A 17518-nucleotide genomic window follows, 5' to 3' on the forward strand; every position below is an offset into this window, starting at 1 on the left:
GCGCATACCCCGTTGCAAATCGGAGACCGGCTCGTTATAGTTTCTCCTATTGTCTCTTGCGCGCATAGAATAAACTAAGTGGTGCTAATTTATTAACGGACACAATCGTATAAAAAAAGCTAATAGAATCAAAACTAGTCTCTTTTTTGGACAAATCTTATGACTGATTTAATCCGACCTGTCCTCAGCTTCTTCTGCTTTTCCAGCTTCTTCATCTCGGATTAGCATCTTCACTTAACGTCTTCCATTACACACACCAATCAAATAGAGTTTTGCATCACCTCGGTCCCGGAAGTTCCGGAACCTCTACAGAAAATTGGAATAACCATGATTTCCGCCCTTTTTATTGCTCATGAAAACCACACTTTGAATGTTGTACCACCATACAGCGAGACCTTCAGAGGTGGTGGTCCAGATTGCTGCACACACCGGTACCTCTAGTACCCAGTAGCACGTCCTCTTGCATTGATGCATGCCTGTATTCGTCGTGGCAAACTATCCAGAAGCTCATCAAGGCACTGTTGCTGCAGATAGTACCACTCCCCAAGGGCGATTCGGCGTATATGCCTGGGAGTTGATGTTGGTGGGTCACGTCGTCCATAAACAGTCCTGTTCAATCCATCCTAGGCACGTTCGATAGGGTTCATGTCTGGACAACATGCTGGTCACTTTACTCGATCGATGACGTTATACTGGAGGAAGCCATTTACAAGATGTGCACGATGGGGGTGCAAATTGTCATCCATGAAGACGAATGCCTCGCCAATAAGCTGCCGATATGGTTGCGCTATCGGTCGGTGGATGGAATTCACGTCTCGTACAGCCGTTACGGCGCCTTACATGACCACCTGCGGCGTACGTCGGCCCCACATAATGCCACCCCAAAACATCAGGGAACCTCCACCTCGCTGCACTCGCTGAACAGTGTGTCTATGGCGTTCAGCCTGACCGGTTTGCCTCCAAACACGTCTCCGACGATTGTCTGGTTGAAGGCATATGCGACACTCATCGGTGAAGAGAACGTGATGCCAATCCTGAACGGTCCATTCGGCATGTTGTTGGGCCCATCTGTACCGCGCTGCATGGTGTCGTGATTGCGAAGATGGGAGCGAAGTTCCGCATCATGCAGCCTACTGCAGACAGTTTGAGTCTTAACACGACGCCTTATGGCTGCACGAAAAGCATTATTCAACATGGTGGCGTTGCTGTTAGGGTTCCTTCGAGCCATAATCCGTAGACAGCAGTCATCCACTACAGTAGTAGACCTTGCGCGGCCTGAGCGAGGCATACCATCGGCAGTTGCTGCTTCTCTGTATCTCCTCCATGCCCGAACAACATTGCTTTGGTTCACTCCGAGACGCCTGAACACTTCCCTTGTTGAGAGCCATTCCTGGCACAAAGTAACAATGCGGACGTGATCGAACCGCGGTATTGACCGTCTAGGCATGTTTGAACTACAGACGACACGAGCTGTGTACCTCCTTCCTCGTGGCACGACTGGAACTGTCGGACCCCCTCCGTCTAATAGGCGCTGCTCCTGCATAGTTGTTTACATCTTTGGCCGGGTTTAGTGATATCTCTGAACAGTCAAAGGGACTGTCTCTGTGACACAATATTCACAGTCAACGTCTATCTTCCGGAGTTCTGGGAACCGGGGTAATGGAAAACTTTTTTTTATGTGTATATATTGCAATGTTAGCCTTCCCGCTCCCTCTAGAACAATATAGGTATTCCCTGATGTCTACATATGTCCTTTCATCCTCTCGTCGGTGATTCCCACATATTCATTTCCTCTCTGATTCTGCAAAACACCTCCTTTCTTATCGTAGCAATCCACCTAATTTTCAAAATTCTTCTATAGCGCCACATCTCGAACGCTTCGATTCTGTTCCGCTCCGGTTGTCCCACTGTCCTTGTTTCTCTACCATACAGTGCCGTGCTCCAAACAAACACTTTCAGATGTTAAGGCCAATGTTTGATACTCAAATTGGCCAAGAATTCCCTGTTTGCCTGTGCTCCTTTGATTTTTATGAGGGTGGTTTGAAAAGTTCTCTGAACGTAATAGAAAAAAAGTTCTTACATCACTGAATTTTTTTTATATTTTTCAATGTAGTCTCCTTGTAGATAAATGCACTTGGTCCAATGATGTTCCAGTGCCTTGATCCCGTCTCGAAAATGAGTTTCCTCCAGGCTTACAAAATTGTCGTCAACTCCGGCGGTCAATTCTACGTTGGAAGTGAATCTTCGTCCACTAAGAAAAATTTTCAGTTTTGGGAAGAGATGAAAATCTGATGGAGCCATATCAGATGAATAAGGTGGGTGTGGCGATAACTCCTGCCTTAGTTCGTAAAATTTTGCCATGGTGACGGCAAATGTGTGCGGGCGCCCATTGTCTTGATAGAAGATGACTTTCTTCCTTCCTAAACCTGGCCTTTTTTCGCGTATCTTTTGTTGCAATTTGTCCAGGAGGTTAGCATAGTATTCTCCAGTAATTGTTTGCCCAGTCGGGACATAATCAACAAACAGAATACCCTTCGCATCCTAGAACACTGGAGCCATGACTTTTCCCGCTGAAATAATTGTCTTTGCTTTCTTAGGTGGCGGAGAATCAGCATGTGCCTACTGCTTTGACTGTCGTTTTGTCTCTGGGGTATAGTAGTGCACCCAAGTTTCATCTGTGGCCACAAACCGGCACAAAAGGCTTGATGGTTTCTCTTAAAACGGGCCAAACATTGTTCCGATGTGTCCATTCTCATGCGTTTTTGATCCAGCGTCCAGAGTCGCGGAATCTATGGTGTAGATAATTTCTTCATTTCTAATTCTTCAGTTAAAATGTGATATACCCTTTCAGATGACATCTGGCAAGCCTGAGCAATTTCACGCACTTTCGATCGGCGATTCTCCATGACCATTTTGTGCACTCTTGCAATGATTTCTGGAGTAGTGACACATCTCGGCCGACCACTGCGTGGATCATCATCTAAGCTCTCCCTACTAAATTTAAATTCATTTGTCCACTTGGCAACAGTTGAATATGATGGAGCGGAGTCCCCCAGTGTATTCTGGAAATCGGCGTGAATGTGCTTTTCTTTCATACCTTTCTTTACGAAGTACTTAATCACTGCCCGAGTCTCGATTTTTTCCATCTTCGCAAATCAGTACGCTGGAACAACAACAGAGCCACGTCACCTCCACAGCTCTCTTCCAAGAGCACTGGCGTGCCACGTGTTTATAGGCAACAGTCCAATGAATATCACGTGAACAACTCGCTGCGCTAGCGCTGACCTCTCATGGCGATTCCGAGAACTTTCAAAACCACCCTTTTAAAACCATCCTCATGCATGCGTTATTTTGCTTCCAAGGTAACAACTGGTTTACTTCATTTACCACGTGATCCAAAATTTAGACCACGCTCATCTCATTTCTGACGCTCGTCACTACTATCGTCTTCTTTTGCTCTCAGTCCACGTTCTGCTCTCACTAGACCGTTCCTTCAACAGGCATTATAGTTCTTTCTCGCTTTTAGTAAGGAAAGCAAGATCATTACCGAATCTTATCATCGACATCCTTTCATCTTGAGTTTTAAACATACTCCTCAACTGTCCTATTTCCCTCATTGCTTCCTCGCTATATGGGTTGAATAGTAGGGGACAAAGACAGCATTTCTGTCTTAAGTCTTCTTTTCTAATCCGCGCATTTCTCTTAGTCTTCCGTTCTTATTGCTTACTCTCGTTTCTTGCACGTAGTTACATAATGTCGAAAAATTATTGGAGTCTGAATGTGAAAATATAGCTGGAGTGAACGAAACCGAAGTTCTGTTCTAAAGTTATACGAAAATATCATTTCTTGCTGCTTGGGTCACGAGTATAACACATAACAGGGATTATGTCTTACGTTGGACACCGTACTGTACGACAATCTCTGCTCAGCGACACAACCACCGAATCGTGTTGGAATGTTCCTTCTGGTAATATTCATTACTTTTTTTAAGAATAAGACCGTGTAGGGTGCATAATGTATTCTTAACTTTCTTTCCCAATTTCAGCATTGATTTAATTGCAACAGACATTGAATTTTGTTATACGAGTTCTATATTTTGATAAGATGGTAACAGTATCCGCAAGATCGTTACAAATAAAAATACATTAAGCGTTCGAGACGGCTTCTTTCGGAAAAAATCGCTGAAGACCGCTGATTCATTCACGGAAATTATTCCCATTGTTAATAACACTCGGTACCGTCTTCCCTTCCACGAACAACAAAGTAAATATTTTAGTGAGGTAACATAATCAGCTCCTCCATGTTCATGTTCATTACAACGGTTAAGCTGCAGCGTTTTCAACCGCTGGACGGTTAATTATCCTTCGGTCAAGTAATATTGACTGAAGTCCTGTTGGTATCTGATTGTCCTCCGAAAACGATAGATTCGACCGACGGAGAAAATTTCACGCCAGTTGCTGTTTCTGCTTAATCACCTGTAGGTTTCAGTCAACGTCCTCGAAATTACGGAAAGCAACTTCTCAGACTAATGGCTACAGGCACAAGAGATAATTGTCACATGCTATTATAAAATTAGTTTCCCAAACACAATACACTCTATTGTAATTTTTGCTGTACATAGCCAAGTCTCTTTTTTTTACAATAAAACCATTCTCCAATTACATATTTACTCTACAACAGTGGTTTCAATCTTCCTGGGAACATTACCTCCGAACGAGAGTAAGTACCTATCAGTTAACATTTCTAATAAAGTTATCACCCAACTAACCTTAAATTTTGGAAAATTGGAAATTTCTGGTATGGTCGTATGGGACCAAATTGCATAGGTCATCAATCTAACTTAAACTAGCTTACGCTAAGGACGACACACACACCCATTCCCGGGGGAGGACTCAACCACCGACTTGGCGGGGGGGGGGGGGGGGAACCGAGTGAGCCGTGACAAGACGCCCTAAACCACGCGGCTACCCCGCGCGGCCCTTAAATTAAAAAAAAAAAATATCTACTGTAAGGTGAAATACGTACTTAATTAAAGTTCAAACTAATAAATTACGCATGATTTTGTACTTTTTTATATTTAAACAAGAAACAATGAGTCAATGAAGCAATTGGTAACCATTTTTTTCTAAATAGTTTTTTTATACTCGACCATATTTCTGCCAAGGCTCAATAGTTCCTTTTTTTCGCACCAACAATCGAAATTTACTTTCGTATCTGCAAATTTAATTAGTATTCTTAAGTATTCTCCCATAATATTGAACATTCGGCTCCAGCCCTTCCGCCAGAAATCTTTGATACTACACATACACTCTTCGATTTTCCACGTCTGGAAAATCATAATGATGACAAGTGCTGACTTATCACAGTCAGATGGGCAGCAAAAGAAATCAACGAGTAAAAATGCTTAAACCGAATGTGGTTTTCAAAACCTAGTTAACAACATGTCCGGAACAGAATCAGTGCGTATTGGCAGTTTTGACTCACGATAGTGAGACACTGACTTGTTACGAGAAAATCATTCAAAAACTGATGGTTTCTCAAAAAACAATGAAGGCATACATGTTAGGAAGTGCTCGGAGAGGAAGAAACAAAAGCGATGTATAAAGCAACAGGCTGGATTAGAATATGTAACTGTAACTGTAATGAAATTTAGAGATAGGTTGGACATTTAGTCATGCAAATAGACGGTAGATGGAGGAAGGAAATATTTACTGGAGTCCAATAGTTAAGAACAGACTGTGGTGACTATTTAATGGAAGGTATGGTACACCGGCCTAGAAAATATAGACCGGCGTGGGTTCACATCGCTGAAGAAAGAAATACATGGAAACACATAGAGGAGACCTCTATCTAGCAGTGGGTGCCAAATGGCTATTCCTGTTGTTGGTTGATGATGATGATGATGATGATGATGATGATGATGATGAGCCTGGTAATTGCGCCTAAGTAGTCGCCAGAAAATGCTTTTGAGTGGAAGAAGTGGATCTCGAGTAATTCAAAACATCATTCACCATAGAAAGGAACAACACATTTATTTCCACTCAGAATTTAAAATGACTGGCAATAACAAATTTTGGACTTCAGCAAAGTTCAAAATTTTCTTTTTACTTTACTGTCCAAGAGAAAAATGAGTGGACTAAAATTTTAGCAGCTTGAAATTACATGAGCAATCTTTTAAGTGTCCAAGCAAATAATAGATAACCTCAGATTGAGGTGGCTAGTCGAGCGTCCACTTGGCCGGAGTGTGTGTTGTAAAAGTGGTTATTATTTACGACGTGTGGGGTTGGTGATGCTTCGTAGACAACGATGTTACTTCTCCGGTACGGAGAGCTTCTAAAGGATTTGGAAATACCTTCCTGTGCGCGGGCGTCCAATTCTGTTTAAGAAGCTTCCTGTTTTTCTCTGCGAGTATTGTTCATTAGTGAGCTTGGTATGATATGGTAAAAAAGAGGCCCCAGAAGAGACTGTTGTTTTTGTGTGACTCTTTCCTTATTGACACTGAACTGGACTGCTGATTTGAAGCGTTTAAAAGTGACCGGATCTTCGAATCTATCTTGAAAATAGTTCGATAGCTAAAGGCTTTTTAACTATTGACTTTGCCCGCATCTCGTGGTCGTGCGGTAGCCTTCTCGCTTCCCACGCCCGGGTTCCCGGGTTCGATTCCCGGCGGGGTCAGGGATTTTCTCTGCCTCGTGATGGCTGGGTGTTGTGTGCTGTCCTTAGGTTAGTTAGGTTTAAGTAGTTCTAAGTTCTAGGGGACTTATGACCACAGCAGTTGAGTCCCATAGTGCTCAGAGCCATTTTTGAACTATTGACTTTAGAATTGTTAAGTTGAGGGCTATTTCGCTAACCAAATCAAGTCTGCTGACGCTTATTGAGAGTGATTTAATATTGGAACAGAGCAGAGAATTAAGTAGGATCCGCCAGTAAATGTTCCGCTTAAATCCACGGAGCAATATCGCTGTGGCACGTAATTTCTCTCGTGCACCACACACCTCCAAGAGCGCGAGGATTCTGGCCGCGGCCACGTTTATGACTTCGCGCGATGCTATGGAAGCTTCGTGGATTGACGAAAAGAATGCTTCAACCTGTTTTTCGCAGCAGCCTTCTTCTGGTTGCGATTTTCGCCATTCCTCATTAACCGACTCACAGCCTTCACTTACCGTTTCCATCTCCATCTTCGCAGCACCTATGACTCTGCAGGAACAGCTGCTCTGGGGTAGCGGATACTGGGGGAGAGACGCCTTCTCCACACACATTTGCTCGATAATGGTTTGTAATATTTCACATGTGGCTATGAATGGAGAACGCAATACGTTGATACTATTAGTAAGTTTGCGGAACGGAAGCCCACTCAATCGCCCAGTCGAATGCAACTGTCATCGAAAGTGAGCTGATTGTACGCGTGTTTCGGTCAAGAAAATAGCACAATATACAGAGTCCAGACGCATTAATGTGAACACCGGATATGTTCGACATCGACGTGCAATAACTATTCACAGATGGAAGGTGGCAGTACTAACAGAGGAGTGAAAATAAAGCTTTCCGAGGGCTGGGGGGTAGGGGGGGAAGGGGGCGGGGGGGGGGGGGGGGGGGAATAACGCGGAAGACAGTGCGAGCGTTGTCTTAATGAGGAAACGAAGCGATTTTCCTGACGTCTATAGGGGAATAATTACTGGCTTTTGGGGCAAGGGTACAAGCATTTCCGAAACGGCTAAGTTTTTAAACTGTTCAAGTGCCATCGCAGTTAAAGACTACCGTGTCTGGCAAAATGGTGAAATGGCGCTGAGGCAACTGTGGTGCATCAAGGTCCATAGATGACAGAGGTGAACTAAGGTTGCGGAGATGTGAACGGGTGAATAGACGTGCAGCTGTTGAGCAATTGACAGGCTAGGTGAACCAAAGGGCTACCAACAGTATCTCCTCAACGGACGTTCAATGAACGTTGCTGAGTATGGACCTCCGGAGCTGCCGCCTGGTTCAAGCAACCATGCTGACTGCTGTTCATCGACGACGAAGGTTGAAATTTGCTCTCCAGTATCGCATATGGACGTCCGCTGAGTGGCAACGTGAGTCCCTTTCAAATGAATCATGTTTTATGCTCCCTCGGATAGACGGCAGTTAGCGTGTACGGCGCGAATCGTCTGAAAGCAAACACCTTGCAACCAGGAGAGAGCGTTATGGTTCTGGGAATGTTTTCGTGGTTTTCCCTGGGTCACCTCGTCATTCTGGAAGCCACAATGGATCAACACAAGTATGCATCTATCCTTGGAGATCATGACACCCCCTAGACACAGTTTGTTTTTCCTCAGCTCTCTGGCATCTACCAGCAGGACAATGCAACGTGTCACACAGCTCGTAGTGTACGTGCGCGGCCCGAAGATCACCAGGATGAGTTTACCGTACTCTCCTGACCACCAGACTCCCCGGACTTGAGAATATTTTGGACCATCTCGATCGGGCTGTTCGCACTATGTATCTTCAACTGGGAAACCTAGCGCAGCTGGCAACGGCACTGGACTCGGAATAGCTCCACGTCCCTGTTGGTACATTCCATAGCGTCACTGACACTCTTTCTGCACATCTCGTGCTGTAAACTAGTTATGCAGGATTTTCACAGGTGGCCACAGTAATGTGACAGGACAGTGTCCTTTCCGAAGTTAGCGCTCCACAGCTCTTAAATGGTTCATAACGGGCATCATACAGCCACCAAAAGATGTTATATTAATAATTTTTGTAGTTTCCGACTAGTTTTGATTTGAAATCATTGTACTCGAATTGTTATTAAGTAACGTCAAGACTGTTTTGTTGACAATGGTGTCGGTGCATCCATTGTCTCTTTTTCACCTGACCGATGCCCATGATGAATACTCGTCAACACGCCTTGACTCTGCGTAGATATACGAACTTTTTTGTTGTTGTTGCTTTTTTCGCGTTTAATGATTTTGTGGTTTTCCCGCATTTTCGCGCTGTACAATGAGCACTTACAGTTTGTTCCTCTGTTGTCAGTAATGTGATCTAGCTGACTGGAATAGAAAGCATTACACCATGAAGCACCAGTTCGGAATTAAACTTAGTGACGTTTTCGTCACATAAAACGATAAATTTGAAAATGATGAACATCATCAACATCAATAAGAGGTCTGTGCTCCACATTCGAACAATTTATGCCAGATAAGCTCTATCCAGCACATTTTGTGGCACGCTACTATGTCGAAGTTCTTTTTGTCCCTCGTTTCTTGCCTCAATAAGAAACAGTTTTCAGTTGGAAGTCTGTACCGTTTCACTGACACAAAACAACTCAACAGAATGAGAAGAGTACGAAGGGGGAAACTGACATTACCAATGTGCGACTGTGAAGAAACAGACTACAAATTGTTATTTTTAACATTATTATCGAACAGCTTTATATAGCTTGGTGTTCTTGAAGAGGTGAAGGCTACTGCGGCTTCCATCAGTAGTATGTAAAATTTAAATTGTTATCTTCTCTCTGTGTTTTACATCTTTGTCTTGCATTATTCTGATATACTGCACCTACTTTCTGTATATTCTTATTAAAATTATTGTTTTAATAGTTATCCCATCACTAAATTTTAATTATTTGTTTCAGCAATGCAGAGCAGGCATTGCTTGTGGTAGAGGACTATAAAAAATTTTAGTTCAGGGACTGAATACTGTTAGTATTCTATTTGGAACAGTTCTTGCAGAATGACATCCACATGATGGAGAAGCAAAACTCATATATTTTGGAGGTCTAACGAAATTTTCTAAAGGTAGAAAAATGCGTTCTTGACGCAATGAAATTAACGTGTCTTCGCTCAGATTACTCGATTCATGGACCATAATCTTGAGTACAATTGAGACATGCTTCCAGTTTGTTTATATAGATCAATTAAAAATGATTTCACTTATCTCTATGTGCTTGAAACTGTCAAATGGTACTGCCTCTCAGCGGATGAACGATGTAGCACCTCATGTTTAATCTCTCAATGTTTTCTATTCCGGTTTTCAGCTCCTTCGGATATGTCCTTGCGATCAACCCTGTGCTTCGAATTCAGTTTAACAGAGAATTACTGAAATAATGGTTCTTTTCACTGTATGTTTAAAACTTCAGAAACATTTGAGATATTAAGAGTATTGTGATATTATGATGTAATTCTACAAGTATTGCGTATGTGTCTGTTCACAATATGTATAAAACTGGAAAGAAAAGAATAGCACAAGAACTATGCTTGCATTTCTCGAACTCAGATTCAACTACGTTTCCGGGGCATATGTACTGTTTATTTTAAATTGAATGACGCGATGCAATTCTCATTCCACAACATACAAAACCTCAACTATTTTCTTAAGCGCGATAGGCCTTTTGCGTCTAGTAAGTGAAGGATTTAAACCTAACTCAGTCGTTCTGCCCAATTTCTGTAGGTACATTAAATGTATTCGCAATTGCGAATATAGACAATCATCAGCTGTAGAATGGAATGACGACAATAAAAATTTGTGCCGAACTGGGACTCGAACGCAGATTTCCCGTTTATCGTGGTCGCCTTACCATTTGGCAATCAGTGCACGACCCAAACTTCCATATGTCGTCAACCATACGTCTACAACCTGTACTGGTACATCCATTACGTATATTCCCGTACAGGTGAGACATTTCACTTGATAGGCGCGTGTCCGGTGCCAGCGGATAAAGACGATAGTGCAGTGATATTACCAATTATGATGCAAAGTTTCTTTGGACATGCCAGCATAACACAGGCATTGCACTATCGTAATTTCTGTAGGTGTTAGAAAGTTTTGAAACGAAGAACGCCGAGCCTTCTGCCCCAGTGCATTAAGTGAAAAAATGTATCGGAGTCATAGAGATGAAAGTGACAGGTTATTGTGGAGTGTAGTACTCTTCTTGTGATGGTATGCGCAATTATAGCCGTGGAAGGGAAGCATGCAGTGAAAACCAATATTGATACACACAGATTATGGCTCTAAGTCACTACTAATTGACCGCCAATCCTATCGCCATCAGGCAATGAACGGAGCACTATCACGAGTGTCACATTCCCTGTCTCTACAAGGCACCGCAGAGAGATTTTGGGATTTATCCCACGACATTGGTGCACAGTCCGGTGATCATGCTGTGTGCGCTATAAACTCTCACTCCCATGCAGCCGCGCGACCGCTACGGTCTCAGGTTCGATGTGTGTCATGTCCTTAGGTTAGTTAGCTTTAAGTAGTTCTAAGTTCTAGGGAACTGATGACCTCAGACGTTAAGTCCCGAAGTGCTCAGAGCCATTTTAACCATTTTTTGAATCCCATGCAAGCGAAATACGGCCGATGAAGTTTCTTGACCCATTAGGAGTGGGAGCAGCTTTCTTCTGGTTGCAACCCACCGCACTATCTCGAGCTTGCCACGTAAACTATTAAATACAACGACTTTATCACGATACCATTCCAGACCTTGTAAAGCTTTGACGTATGTTCTACAGAATATAAAAAGAAACCTACAAAAGAAAAATACTGTATTAGGTTTTGCTCTTACATTAAAATGATGTCCTTCCTATTCTTAATTTCCACATGAGTAAAGCCTGTGGCTTTCAGTGTTATGGGAGATTAGTATTCTTCAAGGCGAATATGTTTCCTCTCAACATTAAATACAACAGACAAGTTCACATCCTGCTTACATGATGTTCAAGAAGCTTATTTAAAATTATCGGGGCGAAACCAACACATACAGAGATGTTGAGTGCCATCTGCCTGAAAAGTACAGATCTTGGTGACTAATGTAAGTGCACTCCTAGCTGTTAATACAGATTGAGGTGCGGGAAATTTCTTATTTTAAAAAATTCATAAAACGAGAATTATGGGAGATATCAGTTTAATTCTATTTTCTTTGCATAGATGTACAATTAAAGTTTAATTTAATTACGTTTTGAAAATTATACCTCGAAGGTGGCCTCCGTTCCGTTCAATGCATTTGGAGAGTCGAAATCGGAAGTTTCGGTTCACATTGTCCAGCATTTCTCTATGTTGGCAATAGTAACACGAATATTCTTTAGCAGCTCACCAGCGTTGGTATACACCAACGATTTAAAATTGTCTAGCCCCATAAGACAAAGCTGCAGAGGCTAAATTTGTCGAGCGTGCTGACAACTGAAGATCGCCATTCAAAGAGATGGGACGGTCGGAAAAATGTTCCAGCATGACAGTCATTGACGTTGGTGCTTTGTGATCAGTGACCCCGTCATGCTGAAATCAGACATCACTGACGTCCATTTCTTCAAGTTCGAGAAGAAAAAACTTGCTCAGTCATCTGGACATAACGTTCAGAAGTGACCGAGACTACCTTATCGTTCTTTTCGAAAAACCTTGGGGCAATGTTGCCAATTTTGAATAATGCACACCAAACAGTCACACGTTTTGTTTGTAGAAGCTGTTCATGAAGTTGTCGGGGGTTCGGCCACTCCAGTATTGCATGTTTTGTTTATTCACTCATATACACAAAACTTAACTGTATGATTTTACGCTACAGACATCCTCCACTTAGTTGATAATGATAACGAATTTCTTTAAAAAACCTTTATTGAAATCTTACAAAACTTCTGGAAACCGTATTAGCTGTTGATGATCCATTATTCCAAGATTATAAACGATCGGTTTTCGCAATATTATAACTGCATCATCAAGTAAAAAAATATAGCTAAATACCATTAAGCTATTGAAATAGCATGGTCTCCGAACGTTCGAATGGCTTAATGTTAAATTAGCTATACTTTTCACCTGAAGATGCGATTACATATCGCAAAAGCGGTCGTATATGATCTTGGAATAAAAAATTATACATAGCTAATGCGGTTTACAGAAGTCTTTTAGAAAAATGCTATAAAGAAAAGTGGTAAAATGAAAACATGCCTCGTCACTGAACAACATAATGGCGTCATGAGACCGGTTTCCGATCGAGGCTTCACACCCATTTTTTCGTGAACCAGAATCGCGCGGATTAAGTGTGTGTGCACCACTGCCAGTTTATATGTATTAAATTTCAAGTCTTATGAAGAACTCGTCTCACAGTGCGATCAGATATTGCAAGAGTAGCTGCATGTTGTTTGCACATCGCTTCGGGAAATTAAAAATCGCCAGTCTTACTTTCTCAACGTTGTCTAGTGTTCTGAAGGTGCTGGTTTCCTTTTTTGCACAGTACCGGTATCCATAAACGTTTACACAAACGTTACAACTGATTTTCGGTTAGGAACATGACCTGCAACTGCGAAGTTAAAGTGTTCCCTCGATGCACACTGAGTTGCGATGACCGGCCGACCATTGGAAAAGTAAGTCGCCACGGCGATCGCGCGCTTCTCTCTCGTCCGCAGCGTGATAGCTACCAAATTAACTTTAAGAAGAAGTTAGAGCCCGCCCTTTTGAAAGCGCTCGACCCAACGTAACAATGAGTAACGGCCGCTGTTTGGCGTGCGTTTCAAATATGGAAGTTCACGCGCCTCAGCCTGTATAAGGCAGCTGATTCCTTATAACAAACATACTAATGAAAAATGAATTGCAATTCAGATAAAGAAACATAGCAAACAGCAACTTTTGTACAACTTTATTTATGTCAAGTACATTTCTCGTGTTCACCCATCCTTAATATTTTTTGACTGGATTCTGGGCACTGCAGCTGTCCTAAGAAAGATACACTGATGATCGAAATCGTTATGACCACCAGGTTAATAGCGTGTTGATAAATTTGGAACAGAATGCAGTGTGTGGCCGCAGTGCTGTAGCCCAATTGCATCCCAAAAGTGTTCCATCGGGTTCAGATCAGGCGACTTCAGTTCATCGTCATTCTCGTCGAAGCACTTTAGTGCAATTCTACAGGGCTATTACAAATGACTGAAGCGATTTCATAAATTCACTGTAACTCCATTCATTGACATATGGTCACGACACACTACAGATACGTAGAAAAACTCATAAAGTTTTGTTCGGCTGAAGTCGCACTTCAGGCTTCTGCTGTCAGAGCGCTCGAGAGCGCAGTGAGGCAAAATGGCGACAGGAGCCGAGAAAGCGTATGTCGTGCTTGAAATGCACTCACATCAGTCAGTCATAACAGTGCAACGACACTTCAGGACGAAGTTCAACAAAGATCCACCAAGTGCTAACTCCATTCGGCGATGGTATGCGCAGTTTAAAGCTTCTGGATGCCTCTGTAAGGGGAAATCAACGGGTAGGCCTGCAGTGAGAGAAGAAACGGTTGAACGCGTGCGGGCAAGTTTCACTCGTAGCCCGCGGAAAATTGGCTCATGCCAGAACTGGAGACCGACAGCGCCGACTTCATCTTTCAGCAGGATGGTGCTCCACCGCACTTCCATCATGATGTTCGGCATTTCTTAAACAGGAGATTCACCGCACTTCCATCATGATGTTCGTCATTTCTTAAACAGGAGATTGGAAAACCGATGGATCGGTCGTGGTGGAGATCATGATCAGCAATTCCTGTCATGGCCTCTACGCTCTCCCGACTTAACCCCATGCGATTTCTTTCTGTGGGGTTATGTGAAAGATTCAGTGTTTAAACCTCCTCTGCCAAGAAACGTGCCAGAACTGCGAGCTCGCATCAACGATGCTTTCGAACTCATTGATGGGGACATGCTCCGCCGAGTGTGGGAGGAACTTGATTATCGGCTTGATGTCTGCCGAATCACTAAAGGGGCACATATCGAACATTTGTGAATGCCTAAAAAAAATTTTGAGTTTTTGTATGTGTGTGCAAAGCATTGTGAAAATATCTCAAATAATAAAGTTATTGTAGAGCTGTGAAATCGCTTCAATCATTTGTAATAACCCTGTAGAAGTGTGACACGAACATTTATCGTGCTGGGAGATGCTATAGCCGTCTGGGATGGAATCAAGTAGGAAGGGAAACGGGTGGTCCGCAATAAAGTTCACGTAATCCAACACTGTCATGGCGCCTTCGCTTACTACTACAGGTACTATGAAAGCCCACGTCAGTGTTCACCATAACACTGCCCCCAGCGGCCAGCAGCTGTGGCACATTACATGTTTTGAACCGCCAGTCGACTGAATGATGGTATTTCCAGACACGACCATCGGCCTGAAGACCGTGAATCTTCAGATCAGACGGCACGTTTCCATTGTTCCATGGTCCAACATGATGATGCCGTGCTCACTAAAATCGTAACTGACAATGTCGTCGGGTCAACAGAAGAACATGTAGGGGTCGCCTAGTGGAGTATCATGTTCAACAACATGCCCTGAGAGGTGTATCCAAAACAACTGTGCGTACAACACCAATGCATTCTGTCGTCATATCTGTACAGATCACCGCCTATACGGCTTTACTTGGCGGGTAAGCCTCCGTCCGCTCTCCGAGTTCTGTGATGAGGACGTTCACCATCTCGTCGCCTACCTGTGGTGTCACCAACGAGAGTAGCACGCTAACAATTGACCCGCTTCGCTATTTCCTAGATGTTCGTTCCCAGGCGCCGGGCCACAACACTCTGCCCCTTCTGAACTAAGGTCCACGTTTGCGGCGCATATCGTCACTAGTGTGGTTTCCTATTCGTCTCTAGTTCTCTTATAAAAGATATCCCTCCAAAGAATCGTCAGGGGTATTTTCTCTGGTGTTTCCGCAGATATGTGAAATTTCATTTTTTCAGTGTGTAGCTGGAGTCAGCCCAAACAAATACTGCTCCTCACGTCTTCCATGCGCCCCCTAGTGCCGACGAAAGGAGTCGGTTTGTTTCCCGTTTCAAACAAAATGTAAGGCGTAATTTTATGTGCTCGTACAATAGACCCGTCGCAAACTAGTCTAGTTTGATACTCTGTTTAGCTGCATCTATTACCAGGGACAGCAAAACGCGAAGGATAACCAGTCATCCAACAGAGACAGCATCGCCCAAGGCCGCGCTGACTGCTACCACCAAGCAGCAGCGCTACTCAGTTGCTGTAAGAGTACCGGTTATTCTTCGTGTTTTGCTGTCCCTGGTAATACATAACCACTAGACCGAGTATCGCGCTACACTAATTTGTGACCGCTCTATCGAACGAACATATAAAATTTCGGTTTAAAAATAATTTTGTTTGTAACGGGAAACAGACTGGAGCTTTCCGTTACCACTGGGCGTCGCACGAAAAACATGATGAACAGTATTTGTTTACGCTGACTCAAGCAACACAATGGAAAAATGAAATTTCAGATCTCTGCCGAAACACCACAGAAAATGCCCTTGGCGACTCTTAGGAGGGACATCTACTGTTTCTTCCATCCTTCGTGACGTCCCCACAGCGACACCTGGCGCCATTCAGATTAGAGATGGGCAGTGGTTATAAATGTCCGCAGCTCGTGGTCTTGCGGTAGCGTTCTCGCATCCCGTGCACGGGATCCCGGGTTCGATTCCAGGTGGGGTCAGGGATTTTCCTCCCTTGAGATGACTGGGTGTTGTTCTGTCGTCTTCATCATCATTCATCCCCATTACGGTCAGAGGAAGGCAATGGCAAACCACCTCCGCTAGGACCTTGCCTAGTACGGCGCCGGCCGGAGTGGCCGAGCGGCTCTAGGCGCTACAGTCTGGAACCGCGCGAGCACTACGGTCGCAGGTTCGAATCCTGCCTCGGGCATGGATGTGTGTGATGTCCTTAGGTTAGTTAGGTTTAAGTAGTTCTAAGTGCTAGGGAACTGACGACCCCAGAAGTTGAGTCCCATAGTGCTCAGAGCCATTTGAACCATTTTGAACCTAGTACGGCGGTGCGGGTCTCCCGCATGCGTCCCCTTACGCTCCTCCTCCTCCTCATCATCAATGATTATAATGTTTTGGCTCACCAGTATAGTTCGTCTATTTATCATGAATTCCAAATTGAATATTTATGTTTAATTAACACTGACCTTTTTCGCATATCTTGTAGCCCACTTTTAGATTTTGCTGTGCACAGTGCAGACACTTTTGGCTTCACTGATCCAGCACAGCATTCGTCATTGGCATGCTTCTTAAATAAAGACATATTATTGTGACACAAGATCGAATATTGCTGATGAAAATTCTTCTCCTCTCTCAGGAAGGTGTGTGCGACGCCAATACTGCCCCGTCGGCATCGGCCATTAGCAGGCTGCTGCGGGGTGCCCGAAGAGAACTCGACCCCGACAAGAAGGACTACACGATCGACGGCATCCTGGGCGGTGAGTCATCATCTTTGCGCTTTCTGTCAAAGTCGGAAATGGCATTAACCCTCCCAGAAGATCAAACAGAACTTTACGACGGACATTTCTCGACAAAGTAGCAACGAAAGGACACCTTTTGAAAGACCCGTATTTCTAGCTGAGGTCAGTAACGAACGCTAGTGAGACGTCGCTCGATATGGATATGTTCGCTTCGACTACAGGTAGGAAATAAATTTTCATCAATAAAATTTGGTCTGAAAGGTAGTTATAAATAGCAATGGTTTCGAAACGAGTACGCTATGATTATGTTTTAAAAAGAAAACATTAATACAACATAAACAAGCATTA

At 43.5% G+C, this 17518-nt stretch overlaps 1 protein-coding gene across 1 annotated transcript in view; it reads left to right on the plus strand.

The window, feature by feature from the left end:
* The window catches only part of LOC126234672 (protein gooseberry-neuro-like), a 433892-nt gene that overhangs the window by 235249 nt on the left and 181125 nt on the right, over positions 1-17518 (plus strand). The window contains exon 3 of the mRNA XM_049943412.1: positions 17068-17188. Within this exon, the coding sequence (XP_049799369.1) occupies positions 17068-17188 (121 nt within the window). The remainder of the gene's footprint in view (positions 1-17067; positions 17189-17518) is intronic.

The sequence above is a fragment of the Schistocerca nitens genome, chromosome 2 (assembly GCF_023898315.1).
Source record: "Schistocerca nitens isolate TAMUIC-IGC-003100 chromosome 2, iqSchNite1.1, whole genome shotgun sequence".
NCBI lineage: Eukaryota > Metazoa > Arthropoda > Insecta > Orthoptera > Acrididae > Schistocerca > Schistocerca nitens.